The sequence below is a fragment of the Hemibagrus wyckioides genome, linkage group LG02 (genome assembly GCF_019097595.1).
Source record: "Hemibagrus wyckioides isolate EC202008001 linkage group LG02, SWU_Hwy_1.0, whole genome shotgun sequence".
NCBI lineage: Eukaryota > Metazoa > Chordata > Actinopteri > Siluriformes > Bagridae > Hemibagrus > Hemibagrus wyckioides.
In genome coordinates, this window is record NC_080711.1 from 6,381,354 (window position 1) to 6,407,469 (window position 26,116).

A 26,116-nucleotide genomic window follows, 5' to 3' on the forward strand; every position below is an offset into this window, starting at 1 on the left:
CCTGGCTGTTGACCTTCTAACATATTTACGTAAACAATGTTTTCAGTGTTTCCTAATGACAATGTTGTATAAAATAGAAACAACTTTTAACAAGTGTAACCATTGTAGATTGTACATTTCAATCTCAGATTTAAGTGTGTATATATATATTAGTTTCTGAAATTCTCAAACCAGCAAAATGTGCTACATAAAGATACCAAAAAATAAAAACTGAAATTATCTTCAGTCTAAAGGGGGAAAAAAAGTTCCCTTGGTGTATCAATACATTTGGAGGGGGAAATGTATGTATTATATTTTATAAAAATCTATTTGAATCCACAGAAGGAGCTGTGTGCCTCCAACAGAGTGTTGGTGATCAGGATATAGACTAAGGTTTTGGGTTGTAGACCTACTGGAGTTATGAATGCCATAAACAATGAACATGTAATAGGAAGGAAATCAATAACACACCACCAAATTTCGCTGCTTTGTAGAGGAGAAATAAATGTATCAGGAGTTTTCCTCATTATAATGCCAACTCATAATGCTGCTGAAGGTTACTATATAAAATATATATACTATACTATACTATACTATAATATTTTACACATAACCAAGGCATGTATTGTTCAATATCTTGTGTATACATTAGTATGTACAGGCTTTCTACCAAATATACAGTACTTCACTATAACCTTACAGCATTACAGCAACAAAGGTTTCGTCCTGCCTTTAAAATAATTGTCATTCATACTATAACTGCTTAAAGATATATATATATATAACTGCTGGATTATTCAGCAGGGTTCTCCCTAAACATTATACGATATGTGGCTTGAAATAAACACTTTTACAATGAACTGTATATCAAAACAACGGAGCAATCTTGTATTCATTTTCGATTTTGGATTGGTATTAAATGATGTGTAACACACATATGAACGGATTAGGTTTTTGGAATCAATCCATACAGGGTCAAGGTCACAGCAAGTTCATATGTCTTTCTTCAATAGCTTCCTTCCTGTTTGTCAGACAGAGCTGTTACTTACATGTTTAGGAAGTCGAGGCCAATGTTCTGGCCATCTAATCCATCTTTTTGCTATTGCGCTATAGAGCAATAGCAAAAAGATGGATTAGACAGGCAGTGTGTCTGTTCAGGATATCTCAAGAATGGGTGGTTGGATATTTGTAGGATTTATATGAAATGATTATTGTGACAAGCAAATGAAGATGGAATCAATACAAACAGGGTCAAGGTCAAAGCAAGGTCAAATGTCTGGAATATTTTTTACTTCTTAAATAGCTTCCTTCCTGTATGAAGCATATATGAAGGGTATTTCAGGCATTCCATTTTGCAACAAGAAGGACGAGACAAGTTGGCAGCACCACAGGCGTAGACTTCTGCTTGTTTAATGAGGAACAAGCTTGCTGCCAGATCCACACAGTGTGACCGCCCTGTTCCTAAACTTCTAGATAGTTCTGTGGAAACATTGGGTTGCACTGTTATATTGTTATATAACACTGTGAATAGTAGTAGAGTAATAATGATATCTTTGTGTATGTAAACTGATCATTTTACCAGGAAGGTTTTGAGGGGGATTTTGAAATTACCCAAATAGCAATGCGTGTGTGTGTGCGCGCGCGCGTGCGCTGTACACAAGGTTTGAATGACCCTGCACTGTTAATATTTGGACAGATTAGATTAGCCTGCTGGCGCTAGAACAGCCTTTTCATAGTCTATATTCTGAGATAATAAGCTGAGATGAGAAATAAACCCGCTCACTACATTACAAGGACTTAAAACCCTCCTTGCTCCTAATCTTCCTCGCGAGCCGAGCTCTAGCCTGCAGGAAGGATGGTGACGCCACTTCCGCAGGGTTAAACCGGGGAAAGTTGTTTCCTGAACACATTTTGCGTGCACTTGTGGACGTTTTCTTTTTCTTTTTAGTGGATTTTCAGCTGAACTCGCAGTATTAACACGCAGCAGGATCAAAATGCGTGTGGGCAGATAATACTAACAATGCTGAAGTGTCGTGTTTGAGGAGTTTTAGAGCATGGAGGTGACGAGCAAAGAGGACAGCCAGTCTGTTGGTATGTAAACTAACCTAAGACGTTATCCAGCTAGCAAACAAGGCGCTTATTGTTGTAAACAAAGTTACTCTGTCGTCTTTTTTCGGGAGTGTATCCTCCTTTTTTGTGTGATATTTGCGCCATAACAAGCGGCTGAAGCTGTAATTGCTGTGAAATTCCAGAAATATTTCCTTTGACAGCTGGAACATTTGACAGCTGGAACATCTGGAACGTTAATGTGAAGGAGAGCATTGTGAAAAATATATCCAGCTTTAACGTGTCGTATAGCATCTACTAAGCTTCTGTGATCAACAGGTGTCTATGACGATTCTTCTCTTCCAGTGCCAGCTTGGATTAAATCAACCAGACCTTTAATCCTATTATGTTACTGTTTAGTTATTGTATATAAAAGATATATAAGGCAGAGACAGCTTGACCCTAATCTGATTTGCAATACTCTTAATCAGTAGGTAGTGACCTAGCACCTAAAACATGTCTGCTTGAAAGCTGGCCAGATAGTGTGTAAGTCCATGTGTCCAACAGGAATTTGAAAAGGTTTAAGAAAGGTACAGGGTCAGTATTTGAGCTTGTGTCTTTCTGTTTTTCTCATCAGCATTGCCTGATGATGAGGTGAATGTACAGCTCCAGCTACTCGAGTGCCGAGCGCAGTTGGAGCACTGGCAGGGAGTGGCGAAGATCTGTGAGCTGAGCAAACAGGAGGAGCTACAGGACCTGCAGAGACAGTGTGACCAGGAGATACAGTCACTTCACGAGGCTATGAGAGGTAAGGAGCAGAAGAGAAAGTGAAAGGGAACGTTAAGCAAATTTTTATGGTTTCGCTACAGCCGGATCATGTAAGCTGAAAATAGTTGTGTTTCTCTTCTCTCTGACTTTTGTTTTCTTCTCTTCCTGTCTCAGAAACAGCCTCTCAGTATGAAGCCAGAATATCTGCCCTACAATCAGAGCGTGCTCAGTGGAGGAGAGCAGGGTTCAGTCCAGAAAACAGGGTGTGTGTGTGTGAGAGCTTATGTAGGAATTTATTGTTTGTTTGTCTGAGCAGGGCATGACGTAAAAAGTTTGCCCTTTAAAGAAATACTTCAGCATTTTTCAACGTCTGCGTCTGCAGTGTATGTGCAATTTCCCAGAGCTGTAATTTAAAAAAAGAACAAACTCCTCTTTACTAGAATGTTATTTAGTGTTTTATTATCACCATTATTATTATTATTATTAGAACCATAACACTTACATATCTGTTCCAATGATAAAGCAGTACAGTGAAATGTTAATCTGGTTACTCACACTTTCTTAAAATTAGGTCTATTTCTAAAGATAATGAATTATACACATTTGCAATTTTATTTACAAATACATTTCAATCAAGAATCTTGGAAAGATGGAATTCTTGGAAAAGTATGTCAAGTAGTTTTCTGTTAGACATTCACGCTTGTGGCAGTTCATGTTGTGTTTATCACATATACCCAATACATTAAGATATAATGCAGATTGAAAAACACTAGTGTCTTTAATGCAAACCCTGAAAGACCACTTGTCTATCCAATTCGTCCTTCCAGCACTTTGCGTAACCTTACTGTCTGTTTTCTTTTGAACTGTAGGACAGCATAAAGAAGGGAAGGATTGAGAGCGCCTCTCCACCTAGTGACAGGCTAAAGAACGAGTGTGCTGCAGGAGACTGTGAGTCTCAGGAACTGCTAACCGAGCCCTCTGATGCAGAGAGTACAGGGCTCCATATGGAAGGATTCTACACACAGCAGTGTGACTCCTCCTCTCTGTCCTGCTTCTCTCTGGATACCCCGTCCCTGCCCCGGCGCATGCCCCCTCAGGATGACACCGCTTCCCTGGTTTCGACAGGAACCCTTGTGCCTGAAGCTATCTACCTACCCCCACCAGGACACCGTCTGGTCACACACGCAGACTGGGATGGACTCCAGGCACAAGTCAGTACACTGGCTTTTTTGTTTGGTTTTTGTAGTGAAGAATTCTTTCAAATACTTTGAAGCATTTTCCAGTACAGCCGTATATGTAGCAGGTTTTGTATATTAATCAAAGTCGACATATATAAACAGCTGTTGATTCTGATAAAGTGCATGGGCTTAAAAGTGGGTGAGAGATTTAACTAAATTTCTGATGCTAGTTTTGAGATCGGAAACAATCAGACTTTAAAATACCATGACCTTTTTTGCCCTGTTGAAAAAAGAGAAGCCGGTTGTAGTGTAAAGAGAAGCTGTTTGTATTGTAAACAGTAACAGGAACTAAATTGTTTTGTGGATGTTCTGCAACATTAAATGCAACTATGAATTGATTAGAAAGTAGCTAATACATACAGTTTAATCATTGCAAATAGCTGTGGAGTAAGAGGATAAGAACACTTCAGTGTATGCTGTTTTAGAAAATAGTGTTTCTGTTTTAATGTCAAACTTGATCTGAAGGAAATCATTAGTCTGATACGGGATCAGCGATGCTGTGGTTGAATTTCACAAGTGCCGGCCTGCTCAGCAGCTAATACAGGGAAGTGCTGGGTTTTTCTTTTCTAGATTGAGGTTGTTTGTTAAGTCCAAATATAGTCTTCAGTCTTTGATCAACACTTATAGCTGTGCAGCTTTGTGTTGCAGTGGTACATCCATGAGCTTTGGTAGATTTGTTGTTATTAATAACATCAATCTTGTGCTCACCTTTTTAATATCTGGTCACTGTGCAGATGTGGTTCATTGTGTTATTGTGATTAACAGGTGTCAGAACTTCAGGAGGAATTAACCCACTTGAGAGAGCAGAAGGCACAACTTGAGAAAGAGCTGGACATTCAGACGACAGAAACCCAGAAACAGGTAGAGAAACTTGACTCTTTTATGACTGTTGAGAGAATATGTTGTTATATATGTTGTTGTTCTTTTGGCTACTCCCTGTTCGAGGTTGCCACAGCAGGTTATTTGGTCCGCATGTTTCGATTTGGCACAGGGTTTATACCGGATGCCCTTCCTGACGCAACCCTCCTATTTTATCTGGGCTTGGGCCTGGCACTGAGAGTTAACTCTTCAGTGGCTGGGTTAGCTTCCTGCTTAGGAATTGAACCCGGCCCGTAGCAATGAGATTGAGGGAGCCTGCCGCTGGACCACCAGGAGGCCCCAAACGTTGTTTTATTTATATATATATATATATATATATATATATATATATATATATATATATATATACATTATATTGCCAAAAGTATTCGCTCACCTGCCTTGACTCACATATGAACTTAAGTGACATCCCATTCCTAATCCATAGGGTTCAATATGACGTCGGTCCACCCTTTGCAGCTATAACAGCTTCCACTCTTCTGGGAAGGCTGTCCACAAGGTTTAGGAGTGTGTTTATGGGAATTTTTGACCATTCTTACAGAAGCACATTTGTGAGGTCACACACTGATGTTGGACGAGAAGGCCTGGCTCTCAGTCTCCGCTCTAATTCATCCCAAAGGTGTTCTATCGGGTTGAGGTCAGGACTCTCTGCAGGGCAGTCAAGTTCATCCACACCAGACTCTGTCATCCATGTCTTTATGGACCTTGCTTTGTGCACTGGTGCACAGTCATGTTGGAAGAGGAAGGGGCCAGCTCCAAACTGTTCCCACAAAGTTGGGAGCATGGAATTGTCCAAAATGTCTTGGTATGCTGAAGCATTCAGAGTTCCTTTCACTGGAACTAAGGGGCCAAGCCCAGCTCCTGAAAAACAACCCCACACCATAATCCCCCCTCCACCAAACTTTACACTTGGCACAATGCAGTCAGACAAGTACCGTTCTCCTGGCAACCGCCAAACCCAGACTCGTCCATCAGACTGCCAGATGGAGAAGCGCGATTCGTCACTCCAGAGAACGCGTCTCCACTGCTCTAGAGTCCAGTGGCAGCGTGCTTTACACCACTGCATCCGACGCTTTGCATTGCACTTGGTGATGTATGGCTTGGATGCAGCTGCTCGGCCATGGAAACCCATTCCATGAAGCTCTCTGCGCACTGTTCTTGAGCTAATCTGAAGGCCACATGAAGTTTGGAGGTCTGTAGCGATTGACTCTGCAGAAAGTTGGCGACCTCTTCGCACTATGCGCCTCAGCATCCGCTGACCCCGCTCCGTCAGTTTACGTGGCCTACCACTTCGTGGCTGAGTTGCTGTCGTTCCCAAACACTTCCACGTTCTTATAATACAGCTGACAGTTGACTGTGGAATATTTAGGAGCGAGGAAATTTCACGACTGGATTTGTTGCACAGGTGGCATCCTATCACAGTTCCACGCTGGAATTCACTGAGCTCCTGAGAGCGACCCATTCTTTCACAAATGTTTGTAAAAACAGTCTGCATGCCTAGGTGCTTGATTTTATACACCTGTGGCCATGGAAGTGATTGGAACACCTGATTCTGATTATTTGGATGGGTGAGCGAATACTTTTGGCAATATAGTGTGTATGTGTATATATATATATATATATATGTATATATGTGTGTGTGTGTGTATGTGTATATATATATATTTACCCCTCACATTTTTGTAAATATTTTATTATATCTTTTCATGTGACAACACTGAAGATATTGACACTCTGGTGGCCACACAAAATATTGACACTTTGGGCCCAATTTGGACATTTCCACTTAGGGGTGTACTCACTTTTGTTGCCAACGGTTTAGACTGTGTGTTGTTATTTTGAGGGGACAGCAAATTTACACTGTTATACAAGCTGTACACTCACTACTTTACATTGTAGCAGAGTGTCATTTCTTCAGTGTTGTCACATGAAAAGATGTAATAAAATATTTACAAATATGTGAGGGGTGTACTCACTTTTGTGAGATATTGTGTGTGTATATATATATATAAAATGGTTATTATACACTAAACAGACATAACATTATGACCACTGACGGGTGAAGTGAATAAGACTGATGATCTCCTCATCATGGCACCTGTTAGTGAGTGGGATATATTAGGCAGCAAGTGAACATTTTGTCCTCAAAGTTAATGTGTTAGAAGCAGAAAAAATGGGCAAGCGTAAGGATTGATTGTGTAAGTTTGGCAAGGGTCAATCTGTGATGGCTAGAAGACTGGATCAGAGCATCTCCAAAACTGCAGCTCTTATGGGGTGTTCCTGGTCTGCAGTGGTCAGTATTTATCAAAAGTATCCTTTAAATCCTGTAAGTTGAAACTTAAAGAATCTGCTGCTATCTTGGTGCCAGATACCATAGCACGGACCAACACAATATTAGGCAGGTGATCATAATTTTATGCCTGATCTGTGAATATATAGGTTTATTATCTATTATTAATTTAAATATCTATTGTGGGTATTGTGGACGATGCAAAAAAAAAATCTGATATTAGACCTCAGCTTTGGTCAAGTTCAAGGTTCTGCTCAAGATAATGGAGGAGTAGTTATACCTTATGAATTATGTGTGTGTGTGTGACACAGGTGGCAGTGCTGCAGTCCCAGGTGCAGACCTCTGAGACTCTCCTCCAAGAACTGCAGAAATCTTTCAGCCAATCACAGAGCACTGTACAGAGCAGATTGGTGAGTATGGATGGATGATGCATTGAGCAAAATGTTCCTTTTGGGTCAGTTAGTGAGGAAAGATGTGCATCTACTTGTAGTCATTTGGAAGATTCTCCTATATTGGTAGTCTTGCATGTTTGTACAATTATGCATATATGCTTGGGGGTATTGTTTGGTGAAACTGCCCCTCTTGTGTGCAGAAGGAACTGTCTCTGTCTCAGAGGAGAGTATGTAGTGAGCTGTCCAGGTTGAAAGGGGGAGAGATGGAAGAAAGCATAGCTGGGGATGAACAACCAGAATTATTTACTCTACAGGTAACACGCCTCTGTTGTGTCTGTTCGTGTGTGTGTGTGTGTGTGTGTGTGTGTCTAAGATAAATTTACTTGGCTTTTGTCTGTGTAGGGAGCACACACAGAAGAGAGGCTGCGTATTGAAATTGTGAACTTGAGGGAGCAGCTGGAGATGCGTACAGAAGAGAGTGGTTGGTACTTTTAATGGTTTCTGATCTGTTCTACACAATGAGTGCTTTTTGTTTTCTTCTGTATGTTTAACTGCTGCTTATAATAACTTATTGCTCTTTCTCTGCTCCTTCAGAGGTCCTGGAGGGTAAGTTGAATAAATCTTTACGATTTTGTCGTATATATACCTACTGAGTGGCTGTTTAACAAAGAACATCATGTTTATATATGATGTGTATGTGTGTGTGTTTGTAATCCTCAGTCCAGCTCTCCAGCCTTAAAACAGAGACCGACCGCATCCAAAGCAATAAAGAAAAGGTGTGTGTTTTGCGAGTGTATTACACCATAATAGAGCTTCATAAGATGCACAAACAGGAAAGGACATGCAAATTTTACTACTTCAGATGATCATGTGATACATCTTGCAGTAACAAAAGCTGTTGAACTTGTGATGTGTACACATTTTAATTTGTTCTGAAAGTGTCTCTGTATTCCAGTGTATTAAAATAAGAACAAGGAGATGAAGACGTTTATATGTCCATCATATGTTCATGTATGTGGGTTTCTGTGATTTTGTAGTTGGAGGGTGAGCTGCAGGAATGTCGCACTGAGCTGCAAGGCCTCCGGGTGGCCCTATCTCATCTCCAGAGGGACATCAAGACCCAGAGCCATGACAAGGTATTTGGAGCTGGCATTTGTGTGTATTTGCATGTGGAGCTAATTCCACCACCTTCTCCACTCACCTACTCTCCCCGAGCATTAAAACAAATTCAAAAGGTTGAAATCACAGCTTAAAAGTTTAAAAGAACAATATTATAAAAAAATATTAACCTAAATATTTAGAAATCCAGATTTGGAAAACTGCTGTATATAGAAAATTGCATCAGTATATTTAATATTGAATTATTTTTCCCCCAAATGCTTTTTAACAACTTTTAGATTGTTTTATTTAATCCAAGATTTGTTTTTATTTAATAAGTGTTGAATAAAAAAAATATAAGTTCAGTATGTGATTCAAACTATGGATCAATGTATTACAGTAAATAAAGCACTTCTTGTGCTCAACAAAGCCTCACGATTTGACACTTGCAAATTGTGTTTCTCTTTTCTTTCCCTCAGGCGGTGATACAGGATCAATGTTTAGAGCTGCGCAGTCAGGTGATCAGTCTGCGCAGTCAGTTGGACACCAGCCAGGCTGTACAGAGAGACTTTGTGCAGCTTTCGCAGTCACTACAGGTAACCTAATATCTGCTCATTTGGCCAGGTATTCATACACAGGTTCTTTTTTAATATCAGTGCTTTTATATGAAGCTGACCAGCAGCAGAATCCTGTGGTCTCATTGCCGTGGCCCGGGTTCGAATCCTGGGCAGGGAGCTAACCCAGCCACTGAAGAGTTAACGCTCAGTGCCAGTCCCAAGGCAGGTTGCGTCAGTAAGGGCATTCGGAGTAAAACTTGTGCCAAAACAAAACGTGTGGACGAAATGATCCACTGTGGCGACCCCAAACAGGGAGCAGCCAAAAGAACAACAACAACATTTAAAGCTGACCAATGAAAAACCTCCTAAATCTTCTTCTATTCCATTTTTCTTTGCCAACACTAGCAATTAATAGTTTATGGTTTATAAGCCTTTTCAGCTTAGGTAGATTTCTGGGTGATTAAAAACAAACATGAAAGTTCTTAAGAATGTGTCTAGCTGATGCTAACTAGCCCGTGAATTACATCAAGCTAAGAAGCTAATGAAACGCAATATCAAAATGCACCCTGTAACCTGCCCTTCTGTTTGCGAGAGATCAAGGTAGCTGAGCGCGCTCCATGGACTATATATTCAATGGATATTCTGCCTAAATCATTTAGCAGTTTTCCACCCAAGCATGTCAGCTGCTGAAATCTTTTTTCAGGTGAGGATGGAGCAGATTCGTCAGGCAGAATCTCTGGACCAAGTCAGGCGCATCCTTGGAGAACCACTTGAAGAAGAAAGTGAGCAAGTCAGCAGTGCCACCTGAGCCAGTAGGACATTATCACCCTTTCTCTGGACCAAAGTGAAAAGGATCTCTTTATGTTATGTCCACAGAAATGAACCCAGATCATGCTCAGAGTCTAGCAAACTACCAATTATTATTAACTGTGGTAAATTTAGGAGACCAGCTTATTTTACCGTTTCAGTGGACATTGTTCTCTTACACGGCTTACTAACTGAAGCATTTTACAATATACGGCTGAATCTCAGCAAGTTAGACCTAACGGATGATGAACTTAACAAGTCTTTGACACTGTGTCAACTAACCAGACATCAACTCGATTATAGTAACTGTACATTAAAATGGAGGGTGAGTATCACTTGGCCAGTATCCTTTTACTAAACCTTTCACATGCGTACTCTTACATAGATTATATACATTCCTCATTTTCATATCTGTCACCAGCTAAATGATCAGAAACTGAAAAATCTTTCTAAAAGTGGCACACTATTTGATACCATTCGATGCTGCAAAAAATAAGCAATAATGAAATTTTCCTAAGCGGTTATTGTTACAGCAGTGTGCTGTAGGGAAAGTATAAATCTGATACAACTTATTGTTGTACATTTATAATAACGGTTAACATGGGCATTTCACCGTGTAAACCTGCCCAAAGTTAGACACAAATGACCTCCTCAGGCGTGTTTTATTGCAGGGAACAATAATATCTTTATATATGAACTTTCCTAGACTGTGACCTGATATTATCTTATGACTCCATGTAAAGTAAATTAACACTAGGCTTAATCTGGGGCCAAGACACTAGTCTTGTAAATGCATGAGTTCAGTACCATGATAATATTTATCATGTTGTTTGCCATGATTGGCTTCATACATCATACCACTGTAAATTAACATTTGGCATTTCACAGCGAGTATTTTCTGTTTGGTTTTGTGTTCTACTTGGACATGTTTTATTAAAAACCCCCTTATGCCCAAAAGAAGAGTGGTGGATTTGGTCTGCATTTATCTTTCACCCTTGTGTCATCTTTATACACTATATGTAAGTGAGAATATGCTGGACATATACAGTTCATTTCAGATGTCCGTGCACCTCTAGAAGAACACTTCATTTATACCAAGACATGTTGTGTGCCAGGGTTTACAGATGTTCTGTCAAAAATAATCAATCGGTTCCTTCTCATTTAAAATCTGATATAGAATTTTATGTTCTAATAATTTTTTTTGCTTAGTATTTGCTTTTGGCTCCAGTAGTTGGAATATTCCAAGCATTTCCCCTGAATATTTCCTTAAATTATGGGGTCATTGGTCAAGATATGGGATTACTGATTCTATGGTCATAAATTCACATTCCAGATCTATTGGGCCTTTTGGGCAAGGCTCTTAACCCTCAACTGCTTAGTTGTATAAATGAGATAAATGCAAGTCACTTTGGATAAGGCTATTGGAAAGGGCCTATTTCCAGGGCACCCCTGCATTATATTTACATTTACAAAATTTATGCAGATACACTATATTGCCAAAAGTATTTGCTCACCCATCCAAATAATCAGATTCAGGTGTTCCAATCACTTCCATGGCCACAGGTGTATAAAATCAAGCACCTAGGCATGCAGACTGTTTTTACAAACATTTGTGAAAGAATGGGTCGCTCTCAGGAGCTCAGTGAATTCCAGCGTGGAACTGTGATAGGATGCCACCTGTGCAACAAATCCAGTCGTGAAATTTCCTCGCTCCTAAATATTCCACAGTCAACTGTCAGCTGTATTATAAGAACGTGGAAGTGTTTGGGAACGACAGCAACTCAGCCACGAAGTGGTAGGCCACGTAAACTGACGGAGCGGGGTCAGCGGATGCTGAGGCGCATAGTGTGAAGAGGTCGCCAACTTTCTGCAGAGTCAATCGCTACAGACCTCCAAACTTCATGTGGCCTTCAGATTAGCTCAAGAACAGTGCGCAGAGAGCTTCATGGAATGGGTTTCCATGGCCGAGCAGCTGCATCCAAGCCATACATCACCAAGTGCAATGCAAAGCGTCGGATGCAGTGGTGTAAAGCACGCCGCCACTGGACTCTAGAGCAGTGGAGACGCGTTCTCTGGAGTGACGAATCGCGCTTCTCCATCTGGCAATCTGATGGACGAGTCTGGGTTTGGCGGTTGCCAGGAGAACGGTACTTGTCTGACTGCATTGTGCCAAGTGTAAAGTTTGGTGGAGGGGGGATTATGGTGTGGGGTTGTTTTTCAGGAGCTGGGCTTGGCCCCTTAGTTCCAGTGAAAGGAACTCTGAATGCTTCAGCATACCAAGACATTTTGGACAATTCCATGCTCCCAACTTTGTGGGAACAGTTTGGAGCTGGCCCCTTCCTCTTCCAACATGACTGTGCACCAGTGCACAAAGCAAGGTCCATAAAGACATGGATGACAGAGTCTGGTGTGGATGAACTTGACTGGCCTGCACAGAGTCCTGACCTCAACCCGATAGAACACCTTTGGGATGAATTAGAGCGGAGACTGAGAGCCAGGCCTTCTCGTCCAACATCAGTGTGTGACCTCACAAATGCGCTTCTGGAAGAATGGTCAAAAATTCCATAAACACACTCCTAAACCTTGTGGACAGCCTTCCCAGAAGAGTTGAAGCTGTTATAGCTGCAAAGGGTGGACCGACGTCATATTGAACCCTATGGATTAGGAATGGGATGTCACTTAAGTTCATATGCGAGTCAAGGCAGGTGAGCGAATACTTTTGGCAATATAGTGTATGAACACTATAGGAGTTTCTTAAACATTAGCATTTTTCTTAATCTCCTAGTATTAGAATTGAACCGGTTTAACATACAGAACAGAAGCAAAAAAATGTTTTTAAATATATATCTTTATTAAGAAATATATTTTTTATTTTTTAGGAATAGAATCCTTAAAATATTAGTTATAGTGGTTATAATGTTAATATATTTAAATACATAAACTTAGATCACATTCATATTCACAGAACATTGTGTGTTTTATACATTTACTTTCTTCCCTTTTTTTTTGTATTTTCAGGTATGTTGACTTGTTTACTGTTAGTTGCTTGAATGTTTGTTGTTCATTTCCTGATGGGAAATTGTGCTCATTCTTTTAAGCCAGTTCTTTCTCATTTTATCTTCACTTAGTCCCATTTCTTAGCCACCAGGTTCTCTTCTTTCTCTGGAGAGGCAGAAGGCACGCAAATAAGACACCACTTGTGCACAAGGTTTGGTTCATTACCATTACTTTAATCAGCCATGTTCATGTAAGTGCTTCATGCAAATGGAAATAATCAAACACTACATCTAATCTTAGGAGACTTCGCCAGTCATATATTCACTCAAACACACTTTCATATCCTTTTGTATGCTGAATATGAATTGCCATTTCCAAGGTTCACATCAGCCAGACTACATTAGGACAGTGCAACATCAAGTCACACCACTATGTTGAATATTTCATGCGCAACCGTGATAAAAATGCATCGGTAAAACGCTAAAATACATACTCACATAGCAGTCTTTTTTTGGCACACAGGAACACAAAGACAGATCTTAAGCTTAATAAAAGGACGGGGAGGATTGTGGGATACCTTGCTTTGTTACAGGTATTGTGAAGGGAACAGGATTAGGCTGGAATAAAATCGTGGAGGTGATTAGAGGAGGAGGGAGGGAAGGAAGAAACGTCAGGTAGTTGAGGTGAAAGAGTCGGTGACGTTCAGGAAAAGGAGGAGGGAAATTATTCAGGTCAACACATTTTTAAAGGTAGGAAGGGAGAATTCTAGTAAATTAGCGTTTAGTTATTAGGGAAATTGTTACAGAACCTTTTAAAGATAAATTTAAAGAAATAAGATTGAATGAAGAATCTATCTTGAGCATTTATGAATATTTTATAATATAACTGTTCTGTATAATCAGTTTTACTGATTTATAGTGAGTGATAAGGAGTGTTTTCATTCACTTACGTTCCAAGTAGGTGCGAGAGATGTACTTGAGCACCTCATCGATGAGGATGACGGGGAGAGAGAGCTTCAGTACCACGATCCACTGATCCAGAGTCAGATGAGTCAGCTTGAAAATCATCTGTAGTGCAAGAGAGAAACAGTTTAGAAATTTATGTGTCCAAATTGTGTCTTTAGTGGAATTGAATTGGCAGTGGGACTCACAGGGAGAGGATCGACATAGATGATCATAAAGTGCAGGGACATCGACAGGGACATGGCAGCCACCAGCCAGAGGTTGCTCCAGGGAGGCATACGCACCAGAGATTGGTTCTCTGACAAACTAAACACACACACAAAAGGTTATCCAGGATACCAAGGTATTAAGGCACAGGTTCCAAACCTAATCCTGGCGTACCCTCTGCTGATATATTTTTAGTGTATCTAAACACTAAAATGTGAATGACAGGGGGAAACCTATGTATTACAATATGAATAGTTGGATAAACAGATTGCAAATAGCTTTGCCTTTTGTATTTTCTCTGTTTTGAACTAAGAATCTTTACTCACTGTTCTTTAGGGTGATTTTTAATAGTGTGGAAGCTGAGACTTAGGCACATCACTAAAAACTAGAAATTTGCATGCGACTAAATTATAATTAAAAATGTGATATCGTCAAAGTCAGATTTTTTGGTATAACAACAGCACTAAAACTCTTGTACTTGGGTACTTTTAAGTAAAACGCTTGCACACAAAGAAGACATACAAGACATAACTGTGCTTAAAATCTTACTTAGCTTATTTCAAATGTCTTGGAAAACTTTTCTAAAATATTTACCTTATTGCACTCAACCATAATCTGTAGAATTTCCAGGCTGGCTATGTCAGTGCTGACATGGATTTCTACCTGAATAATGCTTTGTACTTTGTATGACAGGATTTCTTTAATTGAATGAATGATTGTTGAGCAGTTTTGTTAAGGTGGTAGAAATAAAGCATCAAGAGGTTGTTTCAGTCTGACCTGTTGAGGGCGTTGCACATCTCGATGGTGACCAGAACAGACAGAGCCATGGTCATCGGGGGAGCAGACTCAAACACCTCACATCTAATGTCGGCGAAGTCCTCGTTGTCTTCGGTGCATTGCATGAAGTGGGACTGAGGAACACAAAGCCATCTGGTTTAAAAGCCAGGTAAAATTTGCTAATTTTTGTAAGCTTGCATAGGTCATTAATATGACATTTAATGAGTTTAGAACATGGTTGGAGCAAAGGAAGCAACTTTTGTGTGCAATACAGGATTACATAAGGATTAGGAATCAGTGAAGTTATGTGGTAGTTATTTGGGGACTCACTAGCTGGTAGAAGGACACCATTGGGCCATCCTCACAGTAAATGAACCACCATGCAGCAGCAGCCACAGTAGCAGCTCCAACGTAACCTGAAGGACAGATAACCAGTGGCTCAGTGGTTAAGATTCTACACTAGCAACAGGGAGGTTGTGGAATGTGACATTAAAGATAATGTAAAAAAGAGAGAGATTATGTGAGATTAAAAAATAAAGGCCAGCCGCTTGTACAGACAACTCCACATTGTAATTATTATCTGTCTGTATATTAATGGAGGTACCTCCAATGGCCAGGTATCTGAAGAAGAGCCAGCCAGAAATGAGTGGTTCTTTGGGAGAACGAGGAGCCTTTCCCATGATATCCAGGTCAGGGGGGTTAAAGCCCAGAGCAGTAGCAGGAAGACCATCAGTGACCAGATTGACCCACAACAACTGAACTGGGATCAGGGCCTCAGGCAGACCAAGAGCAGCAGTCAGGAAGATACTGAGAAGGAAAGAGAAATGTGAGGTTTATAATAGTTCCAGTAGGGTAAAAATTTGTCTTGAATGTGAAGATTGCTTGATATCGTCATGAGGGACGTGTGAACACAGGAAAGTAACACAGGACCCGTTCAGAGTGAGAACTGAGATTATGGGATAATATTACTTACCAGACGACCTCTCCAACATTGGAGGAGATGAGGTAGCGGATGAACTGCTTCATGTTGTTGTAGATGGCTCTACCTTCCTCAACAGCAGATACGATAGAAGAGAAGTTGTCATCGGCCAGGACCATCTCCGAGGCTGACTTGGCAACGGCTGTGCCAGAGCCCATGGCAATACCAATTTCTGCCTTCTTCAAGGCAGGGGCATCATTCACACCATCACCAGTCTGTTTAAGGGCATTGAAATTTTATTTGTAAAGGCTGAACATGTTTAAATATTTATTTCTTTATCAACTGACTACATACAGTATAAATCTATATCTTAAACGAGGATATATTATTAGTATATTACAGTTAAAATGGGTTAAATTCTATGTATGCAGCATGAAGGTTAATTAATATTACTAATTATTATTACTATTAATTAATATACTGTAATTGTAACATAAAAAAATCTATTGCTGCAGATGCCATAAGAATGTTGTAGCCATCTCACCATTGCAGTGATCTCATCATAACTCTGCAGGAATTCCACAATCTTGCTCTTGTGAGAAGGTTCAACACGGGCATAGCAGCAGGCCTTGCGCACCGCCTCTCTCTGTTGTGTCAGGGGAAGATCATCAAACTCACGACCTGTGAAAGCACGTCCAGTGACGTCTTCATCTTCTCCGAAGATGCCGATGCGACGGCAGATAGCTACAGCAGTACCCTTGTTATCACCTGTGAGAGAGGGAGAAGATGTACTTATACATGGCTGATAATGGGATAAGAAAGGAGCAGAAACATGACAGTGTGAGATTAGATTAAAAAGGAGTTTGAAGTCGATATGTAGAATGCCGCTTCTCACCAGTGATCATAATAACCCGGATGCCAGCAGCCTTGCACAGCTGGATGGAGCCCATGACCTCTTTGCGAGGGGGATCCAGCATGCCAACACAGCCCACAAAGGTGAGATCAGTCTGAGGAACATAAAAAAAGCATGGTGAGGTTGGTGCAGCTTGGAGCTTAACAGCCTGTATAGAGAACATCGAACAAACTATGATTATTTTAGGGTGCTTATAGTAGATGGAAAAAGAGAGCCTAGCAGAATATCATGGTTTTATTATGTCTTGTCATAACAAATGTATATTTGATCAGTGATGTTCATCAGGTTCTACTGCATTTTTGTTAGAACATCCATCCATCCATCTATTCACCTCATAGTCAACAAATTTGGTGGAGTCCTCCAGATTCATCTCCTCCTTCCTCAGAGGGGAGTCCCGAGTGGCCAGAGCCAGGCAACGTAGGGTGTCGCGGCCAGTTCCCCATTCCTTAATCACAGCCATGATCTTTTCTTTCACTGGCCCAGTCAGGGGTAGGCGAGTGGTTCCCACACGCACATACGCACATCTGTCAATCACACCCTCAGGAGCACCCTACATAAAGATTTGTTAAGAGTAAGTTCATCAAGTGTAAGGTTCTGTTTTATATTTTGGCTGTAAATGTCTGTCGGGCAGTGCACTAACCTTGACAAACATCTTATTGCCAAGAGATGCCTTGGAGGACTTGGCTGGAGAACAGTAGACAGACATGGACTTCCTGTCACGAGAGAACTCCAGAGTGAACTCCTTCTTCATCAGCTGCTTAATTACCTAGTGAAGGTAACATAATTGGACATAAGAAGAACACTTTTAGAAAGCTAGAACTCTGAAGAACAGTCAAATAACCATTATAAGGGTTTTATATCAATATGCATAGTTTTGAACTGTAAAAATTTTAAGAATTGAGGCTTAGTGGATTATTTGTCACTTTTCTAAGCCATGAAGAGGTGGGATAATATAATAAAACAGTACTGTAATCATACTTACTGTGCAACAGGCATTGGCTCTTTCCACCTTGGACAGGCTACGGACCTCTGTGTTGAACACGTTCATCTTTTCCACCAGGCAGCAGAGTGCAGTCTCAGTGGCTTCACCCACCTTCTCATAGATTCCCTTAGACTATCAGACAAAATACATTTTATAATAGAAACGGTTGGAGCTGTATACAGACCAAAAATGTTGACCGAGTGTGTGTTTGAGAAAGTGCTGACCTCATTATAATCCAGAGAGGAGTCGTTACACAGGGCACAGATGGTAGCCAACTCAACCAGCCCATCATACTGTCCACATTTCACTGGTAGACCACCTTTAGTTCTGCAGAAAATGAGAGTTTCCATATTCAGTATGTGTTTAGTTTTTGTTTTGTTTATAGCTGCCCAGTAATTTGTTGTTTACTTACACTTCTCCTTCAGGAGTGTATTTTGAGCCAGAGATATCATATTGATCAAGTGTCACATTGTCCCCTTCCACCTTCTCAATGACGAACATCTAAACAGACAGTTTGTTGGCATTATATTATATAACAAATTTGAAAGATGACCCATCTTTCTCAGTGATCTGCAAAAACAAAAGAACTGTCCCTTGTCTAATTTTTTCTGCTCTGAACCCTATTTAATTTATCGGAAAGTGACACCAGTTTTAATAAGCATACAGTACAACAGAAACCTGTTAATTCCCAAGCTACCAAACACCAGCAGCAACTAACCTACAAGGAGTACAGATGACACCTCCAGAATTATAGGCCTCCCTATGACATGTGCATTGTATCAATCAAACCATCTTGCAATGGACTAATGTTTGGTCATTGTAATAGATTTGTTCCTTCAGAAGTATACTGTTAAACAAATAAGAGGTAAACCAAATTTAACCTGCATAACCTGCCTTCAGGGCTTGTTGGTTTGTTCATATTTATCTTTTGTCTGAAGGTTCATAGAACCATGGACCTTGAAATAAAAGCTTACAACACAGCATCTCTATTTCAGGAATGTCTAAAAAAAATACTCTTCAGACAGCTAGAGTTATTAACAGTCCAACTGATCTTTGACAATTTTTTTCTAATGAAGCATGACCTACACAAATCTAACCAAATGTAATTAACTTAACTAAACCTTACCTTACCAAACTTCACCTTGTGTATGTGTGTGTGTTTTTGTAATTGAGTATGTATTCATATCTTTTACCCACCTTGGTCACGCACATCTGGTTGGTGGTTAGAGTGCCGGTCTTGTCAGAGCAGATGACTGAGGTGCAGCCAAGAGTCTCCACAGAGGGTAGAGAGCGCACAATAGCATTCTTCTTGGCCATACGCCTTGTGCCCAGAGCCAAGCATGTAGTGATCACAGCAGGAAGACCTACCAGCACCCAAGCAGGTCAGGTGTGTATTAATAAAGTGTGATAAGGAATGTGAAGCAGATCTACTGTTCCCTCCCTGAAGTTGATTCTTTTCCCATAACAGCAATCTCAATGTGGTTTATTCCTTTTAAATTATAGTAAATGTAATGTTGTGGAACAAGTAGGAAACAGTTTTGTTGCTGTTATCTGTTATAGCAGTTAATAATAGTTTGTTACTGAGAAATCTATAAGAGCAAAATGTCCTGAAGACTTTCCTGTGGTGGAAAATGTACTGTTACAAAGCACTGATGCTTTGACTCCTTCCATAAATGTTAAATAGCTATAATAATTCGGCTTAGGTTATGTGAAGCATCTACCATACAACTCCCTGTGAATTAGCTGTTACTACAATTATGCGTTAATATAAACCTGTGGTTCTGTTGTACTGCAACTGTTTCACCAATCAGAATGAAGAATTATACAGGTACAGTAGTCTTTAGTCTCTCACCCTCAGGGATGGCAGCCACAGCCAGGGCCACAGCGATTTTAAAATAGTAAATGGCGCCACGGATCCAGGAGCCGCCATGCACGGGGTCGTTGAAGTGGCCGATGTTGATGAGCCAAACAGCCACACAGATGAGCGAGATAACTTTAGAGAGCTGCTCTCCGAATTCGTCCAACTTCTGCTGCAGTGGTGTCTTCTCCTGCTCAGTGGCTGCCATCTGGTCACGGATCTTTCCAATCTCAGTGGAGACGCCGGTGGCTACGGCTACGCCGATGGCTTTTCCTGCAGCAATGTTGGTGCCCTGTACAGTTTAGACAGAAATGGGTGAGTTAATGGGAATTTATGCAGATGATAGGTTATAGAAATGAAGAAGTGTGCATCGATGGTGAAAGCTGATAAACAGATGTGTAGTTACATACTCTGAAAGAGAAATGGATAAAAGGTGATGTTATATAGCAGAGTCTAAAATGAAAGAGAGACTCACAGAGAAGAGCATGTTCTTCTTGTCCTGATTGACGGCTCTGGGGTCAGGCACAGACTCTGTGTGCTTAATCACACTCACAGACTCACCTAGAAGAGACAGTTTGGAGTGTTTATTGGTGGTTAATATTAATATTTGACTTCACTGTATGTATAAATGTCTGACGGAATGACAGATTGCCAGCATTTATGATGCTTAATGTCTTTAATGTTATATGTCTAGAAGCCTGTACCAGTAAGGATGGACTGGTCAACACGCAGAGTTGTGGATTTGATAGAAGTGATTCTGATATCAGCAGGGACTTTATCACCAACTGCAGGAAAGAGAAATACATGCACACACTTTACTACTACTATATTAGTACTGCTACTTCTACTACTTCTAAATAATAATAATAATAATAATAATAATAATAATAATATGGCTTCAATGAGTAGGTTTTAGCTAGATATTTAGCTGAAACTGGTTGGAGGGTCACGATAAATGTAATCCCATAAAATGTCTATTATTTATTAATGACATAGTTACACAGAAATAGATATATAAAATAAGTTCATTTATTGGGAATTTACTGGAAAAGACTGAGCCTGATCAGTATATATGGAGTGAGTCTGCAAAAAGCCATAAACCAGCTGACCGCAGAGAGAAAGGAGTGAACAGGTGGGAGAATGAAAGAGAAGGAGAGAGGGATAAAGGGAGAGAGAGAGGGGGGATTGAGATTGGGGCAAGTGGAAGACAGGTGCTGGGCCATATTTATACACCAGCTTTTCTTTGACTGTGCTCTTGATGAGATCTCTTAACCTTCTTGGATCCCTTTATTCTCCCCCTCTCTCGTTCTTTCTTTGTATTCCTGTTTACACACATGTACGCACACACTTATTCTGATTACCATAAAAGAATAGTTTAACTCTCTCAAGGACACGAGTATCCTCTGTGGCCATATTAGTTATCTGTGTCTGTGTTTTAATTTTAATTTTAGTTTTTATTCACTGAAGCAAGTGATGTGTTTGCACGTGTGTTTGTGTGTGTGTGTATGTGTACCTGACACTTCTACAATGTCTCCAGGGACGATCTCCCTGGCCTTGATCCTCTGCACACTCTTCCTGTCAGCTCGGTACACCTTGCCCATCTCTGGTTCATACTCCTTCAGAGCCTCAATGGCGCTCTCAGCATTGCGCTCCTGAGGAAGGAAGTATTCATGCAAAGTCAGTTCCTATATTCCACCCCCTCTCTTTACAGCCTTTCTTCTTCCCCTGGTATGCATAGTTTCCATATGAGCCATTGTCCATATGGGCCTTACTGAAATCTGACCAGCCTTCTGTTCCATGTCGATACGGCTACTTTATTACAAGCCTTCAGGAGCTTAAGGATTTACTGGGATTAACATTTGAACGTTACACCACAAAAAAGATATCACATTCCCTTTCTAATCACTGCAGATGTATAGACACATCCATTGTGGAACCACTGTGATAATGAATCTTCATATAGCATCAACATTTTAGTCCTTCATATTTTTAGGTTTGTACTTATTGTACCTATGGAGTTCCTGCTTCAATTCAAACTCCATGTTTTGAATATATATGATGACTGAGGTTGCCATTACTAAAATATTGTATTCAGACTGTCTATGGCCAAAAATCAGATACTGGGGATCAGATTTTGGGGATGTCATGCTGAAAAACAGCCCATATCATCAATAAGATGTTTTGCAGTGTGTTTGAGGGCATTTCTTTGTATGTTATTATTGTTAATCTTTTCATTAATGATCAAAACAGCACTATGGTCAACATATTGGCTAGAACAATGATTATTGGCAGTAACCTCATGCAGCTTATGCTTTTCCTCTTCCAGGCTTTTGAACTTCTTTTTGTGCTAAATTATATTTTAACTACTTACATCTTTTTTTTCTGTGTGCACGTGTATGTGTGTGTGTGTGTGTGTGTATGTATGTGTGTGTGTGAGAGAGAGACCTCACCTGCCAAACTCCGACTACAGCATTAGCAATAAGGATGAGCAGAATAACGAAAGGCTCGACGAAGGCAGTTACAGTTTCCTCACCCTCCTCGAACCAGGCCAGAACCTGAGGTACAATGAGAAAAACTCCTCAGATTAGCATCATAACACCAATAACCTATGTGTGTGTGTGTGTGTTACAGTGTAAGGTGTTATTTCTCCATCCTAGTAAAGCAGGGAGTAAGAATACATTTGGTCCAGAATGCTAAAGTTTGTCAGAATCATTATTCATATATCTTTCATGGGTCCATCTTCTCTGAACATATCCTGCATGGGATAGTACTTTAATTCCACCCTCTCTTTGTCTGTCTGTTTCTCTGTGAAAACAGACAGCTGCCTTGGCTCATTGTGTCTTCCTCCTGAATCTCTCACACGCAGCACTTGCTTTATGACACATTAACACCAGCTCTCTGACATTCTTTCTCTCCTTTGCTCTCTTTTTTGTTTCTATCTCTGTCTCTCTACCAAGTAATCCTCGTATCTTCCATACCTGACCTTTTGTATATGGGGTTCTGTTCCTCAGCCTGGCTTTAAATAATGATCTCCTTTTTTCTTTACCCCCTCCCTTTGTTCTCTCTCTCTCTCTCTCTCTCTTTTTCCCAGTTGTTTAAAGCCATAATGTCAGCTGTTCTGGCACAGAGGACAATTAGTGTTGCATAGTCACCCATATGATGACACTTCAAAACAAATTAGAAGTAGTAGAGTGAGACAGGATGATCTGATCACTTTGATTAGTGACCATTTTGTAACAGGTAAAGTAGGTTATTAGCAGACCAACACATAACATACATAGATTTATACCAGAATTGTCATAAGGGGTATCATAAAGGGTCAGAACAGAAAGGTCAGCAACTGTAGTTATGCCAATAATCATTGTGACATACACTATAGCCAACCTGAAAATCTCAGTACACCAATGTTCCATTCTCTTTAGCAGACCTGAATAGATTTGCCATAAAATCCTATAGAGACATGTTGAAATCTTCACATGCACTAAAATCTTCTAAAAAATTGTCAGATCTGTTTTAAAATAGTACGTAGCATGTGTGAAACTATATCCCTGTGAAGTCAAACATTTCTGCCATACATCACGCCTCTGAACTTGCAGTTTACCCACAATGCCTTGCTCAGGGCTAAAGGGTGAAGAGGTCACTTTTTGATAGACAGTAGGGCTTGGGCATGCGACAAATGTGTCCCTGCCATTCACATCAGTGTTAACTGTGGTATCTGTGTCTCAGTATGAAGTCCAGCTTCCTTTTAAGTGCGTTACACACCCACATTTGGCACCTCACTTACAACAATAGTCCCTTTCTTTATGGCCTGTAAAGGATAGGTAAATGTTGTTTGTGTTCTATTTATGGGGGGAAAATGAGGGGAAGACTACAGCTTGCTTTTTCAATTCGGATACATCCAGCTCAATACGTTATTGTTATGTTCATAATGTTTTTTATCATTTGAATAAAAAAACATATTTTAAAAGGAGGTGATTTGGATTTACTTACAAAAGAGATGCAGGCAGCTAGCAACAGGATCCTGACCAATAAATCCTCAAACTGCTCCACCACCAGCTCCCAGATTGATTTACCTGAGAGAAAGTGAGAAAGTGTACATGCAATATTTGCATTCGGGAATGCTGAAACTACTGAACACTGCATTTAATGCTACAATCTAATTTCAAGGTAATAAAGTTTGTAAATGTTAGATGGCTCTTTTCAATTTTATAAGTTCTGGCTTGTACAATGTTTCTTTAGTGTGTTTATTATATTTGTGCTATACCACAATGCTATACATTTCTTGAATCTGATTGGTCAAGATGGTATCAGTTATTTTTCTGTAACAGCAGCTCTGACAGTAGATTTGGTTGCCATTCATATTCATGGGTATAATTAATGCACATTTTTTTAGATACACATAATTATTTATTTCTATAGTAACGTCTCATTCACAGGAATTTGAACTGGCAGATGCTCAACATACATATAAAAAGCTTATTAATTCTTAATTCTTAATTATTTCATATCTTGAAGCTTATTAATTTTGAGAAAAGTTATTAATTGTTCTAACAATAAACTTTTTAAAACATCATTGGCAAATCATTGTGGTATAAGAGGAATAAAACATTTTGCTGTTATTGGAAAATAATAATAAACGTCAAGGTTGTAATGACCTTTCTCTTTATGTCACATTGATTTTTTTTTCCTATAAGTGTGTCTTGTCATGTTTTATTTCTTACTATTCCTTAGTCTATATATCAGCTAATAATTTGGAAAATTATTTTGCAAGAAGGAGCAGAGTAAACACACACAAAAACCTAAAAGAGAGAGAAAAAATATTCACCTTCCTCAGCAGGCAGCTCTGTGATTGGTCAGTTCAGTCCAGTAGGGGGGATAAAGGAAATAATGCAAAATATTGATTAGTCATATTCATTATTGTCTTGGGTAATTATTATGGTTAAGCATTTGAAATACAGCATTTATATAAACTAATATGATTAAGTAAAGATAGTTGATTTTTCTGGATGTCCTAGTCGTGGGACACTGGACCAGCTCTGTATTTTATTTAATCACTGCTTAATATTTCACCCTTTCTTTGCTTTTACTATCATTCATCAAGAAGGCTTAGGTCCCCCCCCCCAAAAAAAATAATAAAATAAAATAAAATAAATAAATAAAATAAATAAGTAATTTTACATCCAGACTTCTAGGCTTAAAGATTGGATAAAATAAATGATAGCTTGGAAAACAGATGTTAGGTTAGATGTGTACTCCACAGGTACCAATGCAAATAACAAATCATTTCTATGAGCATACAGTTTCTAATTTATTTCTTTTCCATATTCAAATTTTTTTGTTTGCTTGGCCTACAAGACTGAGAAGACAATGAGGTCTCTATCTAAAAAAACAATTTCTCTGGTCTTTTCAATGACTCTTTCCTCATATAAACCTCCATCTATCCATCCAGCCACCCATCCACCCATCCACCCATCCATCCATCCACCCATCCACCCATCCATCCATACGTTCATGTGCCCCTCACCGTTAAAGCCGTACTTGGCCAGGTTCCTCTTGACCTGGTCAGGTGTGAGACCTGTGTTCTCGTTGACACCAAAGAAGGTCAGGCATGCACCTGGCTCCTGAGTATGTGCGTTCTCCATCCTCTCAGCTCAAGGGGAGGCTTCACAAAAAAAAAATACAACAACCAAAGGTCAGATCCCAACTTAGAGCTCAGAAAAATCCACCATGAAGTGGAAAAAATCGGTCTAATTCCAGTAGAGTTTAAAAAATTGTGTTACCCACCAACACTTTCTAAAAGTGTGGAAATTGGGACAAAATCAACAGCCCCAGTCGTTCTCTCTCTCTCTCTCTCCCCTCTCTCGCTCACCTCCTCTCCTCCCTGGGCTGACAGAAAGTGCTAATTGTTGCTTATCTCCGTACGGTTTTATAAAGACACCCCAAAGCCACTTTCCTAGAGGCACACTTTCACAAGTCTTCCTATTGGCTGAGGTGGCACGTATATGGAGAAGGGGCAGTGCCTGTGATGAAGAGAGGTGGCTGGAGTAATTTGGCAGCAACTGTGGGCCCGAGTGTATTTGTGTGTGTGAGGGGGTTAGCCTTGAAGCAGGGGTCTGAAAATGGTGTCTGTTTTTGGAACATACATGGTCAGTATAGGATGGAAGGCATGGAGTCAGGGATTGTGGCATTGAGTGGTGAGGGATAGGAGGCATAGTGAGTGATGGCTCAAGTGTCTTATTGGTCTTACAGGGGCAGGAAGGGGTCACCTTGGCTCACCATCAGGGAGCTAGTATGTAATAACTATAACTCCTGGGTGAGAGAAAGAGAGATAGCTATGGGTCTGAGAATAAGTAAGGACATTCTGTTCAGGGGATTAACAGCCCAAATGACTAGGCATGGAAAAGTGTGTGTGTGTGTGTGTGTGTGTGATTGAAAGTGAGACGCCTT

The 26,116-nt window shown here is 40.1% G+C and overlaps 2 protein-coding genes across 4 annotated transcripts; one reads left to right on the plus strand and one right to left on the minus strand.

Moving 5' to 3' along the window:
• The first annotated feature begins 1,729 nt into the window (after positions 1-1,729).
• rabep2 (rabaptin, RAB GTPase binding effector protein 2) lies at positions 1,730-11,023 on the plus strand. Of its 2 annotated transcripts, XM_058418245.1 has the most exons (13): positions 1,730-2,070; positions 2,663-2,833; positions 2,968-3,056; positions 3,663-4,004; positions 4,797-4,892; positions 7,512-7,610; positions 7,793-7,906; positions 7,995-8,073; positions 8,187-8,198; positions 8,313-8,368; positions 8,630-8,728; positions 9,170-9,286; positions 9,951-11,023. In XM_058418245.1, exons 1-13 carry the CDS (start codon positions 2,034-2,036, stop codon positions 10,053-10,055), a joined length of 1,416 nt encoding a protein of 471 aa, XP_058274228.1. In that variant the 5' UTR covers positions 1,730-2,033; the 3' UTR covers positions 10,056-11,023. The 2 variants fall into 2 exon arrangements, with proteins under 2 accessions (XP_058274228.1, XP_058274238.1); XM_058418255.1 differs by lacking the exon at positions 8,187-8,198.
• Positions 11,024-12,934: 1,911 nt separating this feature from the next.
• On the minus strand, positions 12,935-25,606 carry atp2a1 (ATPase sarcoplasmic/endoplasmic reticulum Ca2+ transporting 1). 2 transcript variants are annotated; one of them, XM_058418220.1, is made up of 24 exons: positions 25,454-25,606; positions 25,194-25,331; positions 24,495-24,512; positions 23,660-23,742; positions 22,120-22,224; positions 21,183-21,321; positions 20,374-20,454; positions 20,145-20,230; positions 19,664-19,961; positions 19,009-19,175; positions 18,224-18,312; positions 18,036-18,138; positions 17,812-17,943; positions 17,470-17,595; positions 17,161-17,379; positions 16,812-16,923; positions 16,461-16,684; positions 15,971-16,191; positions 15,602-15,804; positions 15,328-15,413; positions 14,998-15,131; positions 14,202-14,319; positions 14,001-14,118; positions 12,935-13,216 (listed from the first exon to the last, which is right to left on the minus strand). In XM_058418220.1, the coding sequence occupies exons 2-24, from the start codon at positions 25,309-25,311 to the stop codon at positions 13,179-13,181; spliced, it is 3,018 nt and encodes a 1,005-aa protein (XP_058274203.1). In that variant the 5' UTR covers positions 25,312-25,331; positions 25,454-25,606; the 3' UTR covers positions 12,935-13,178. The 2 variants fall into 2 exon arrangements, with proteins under 2 accessions (XP_058274203.1, XP_058274214.1); XM_058418231.1 differs by lacking the exon at positions 12,935-13,216 and adding an exon at positions 13,576-13,668.
• Between the last annotated feature and the right edge of the window lie 510 nt (positions 25,607-26,116).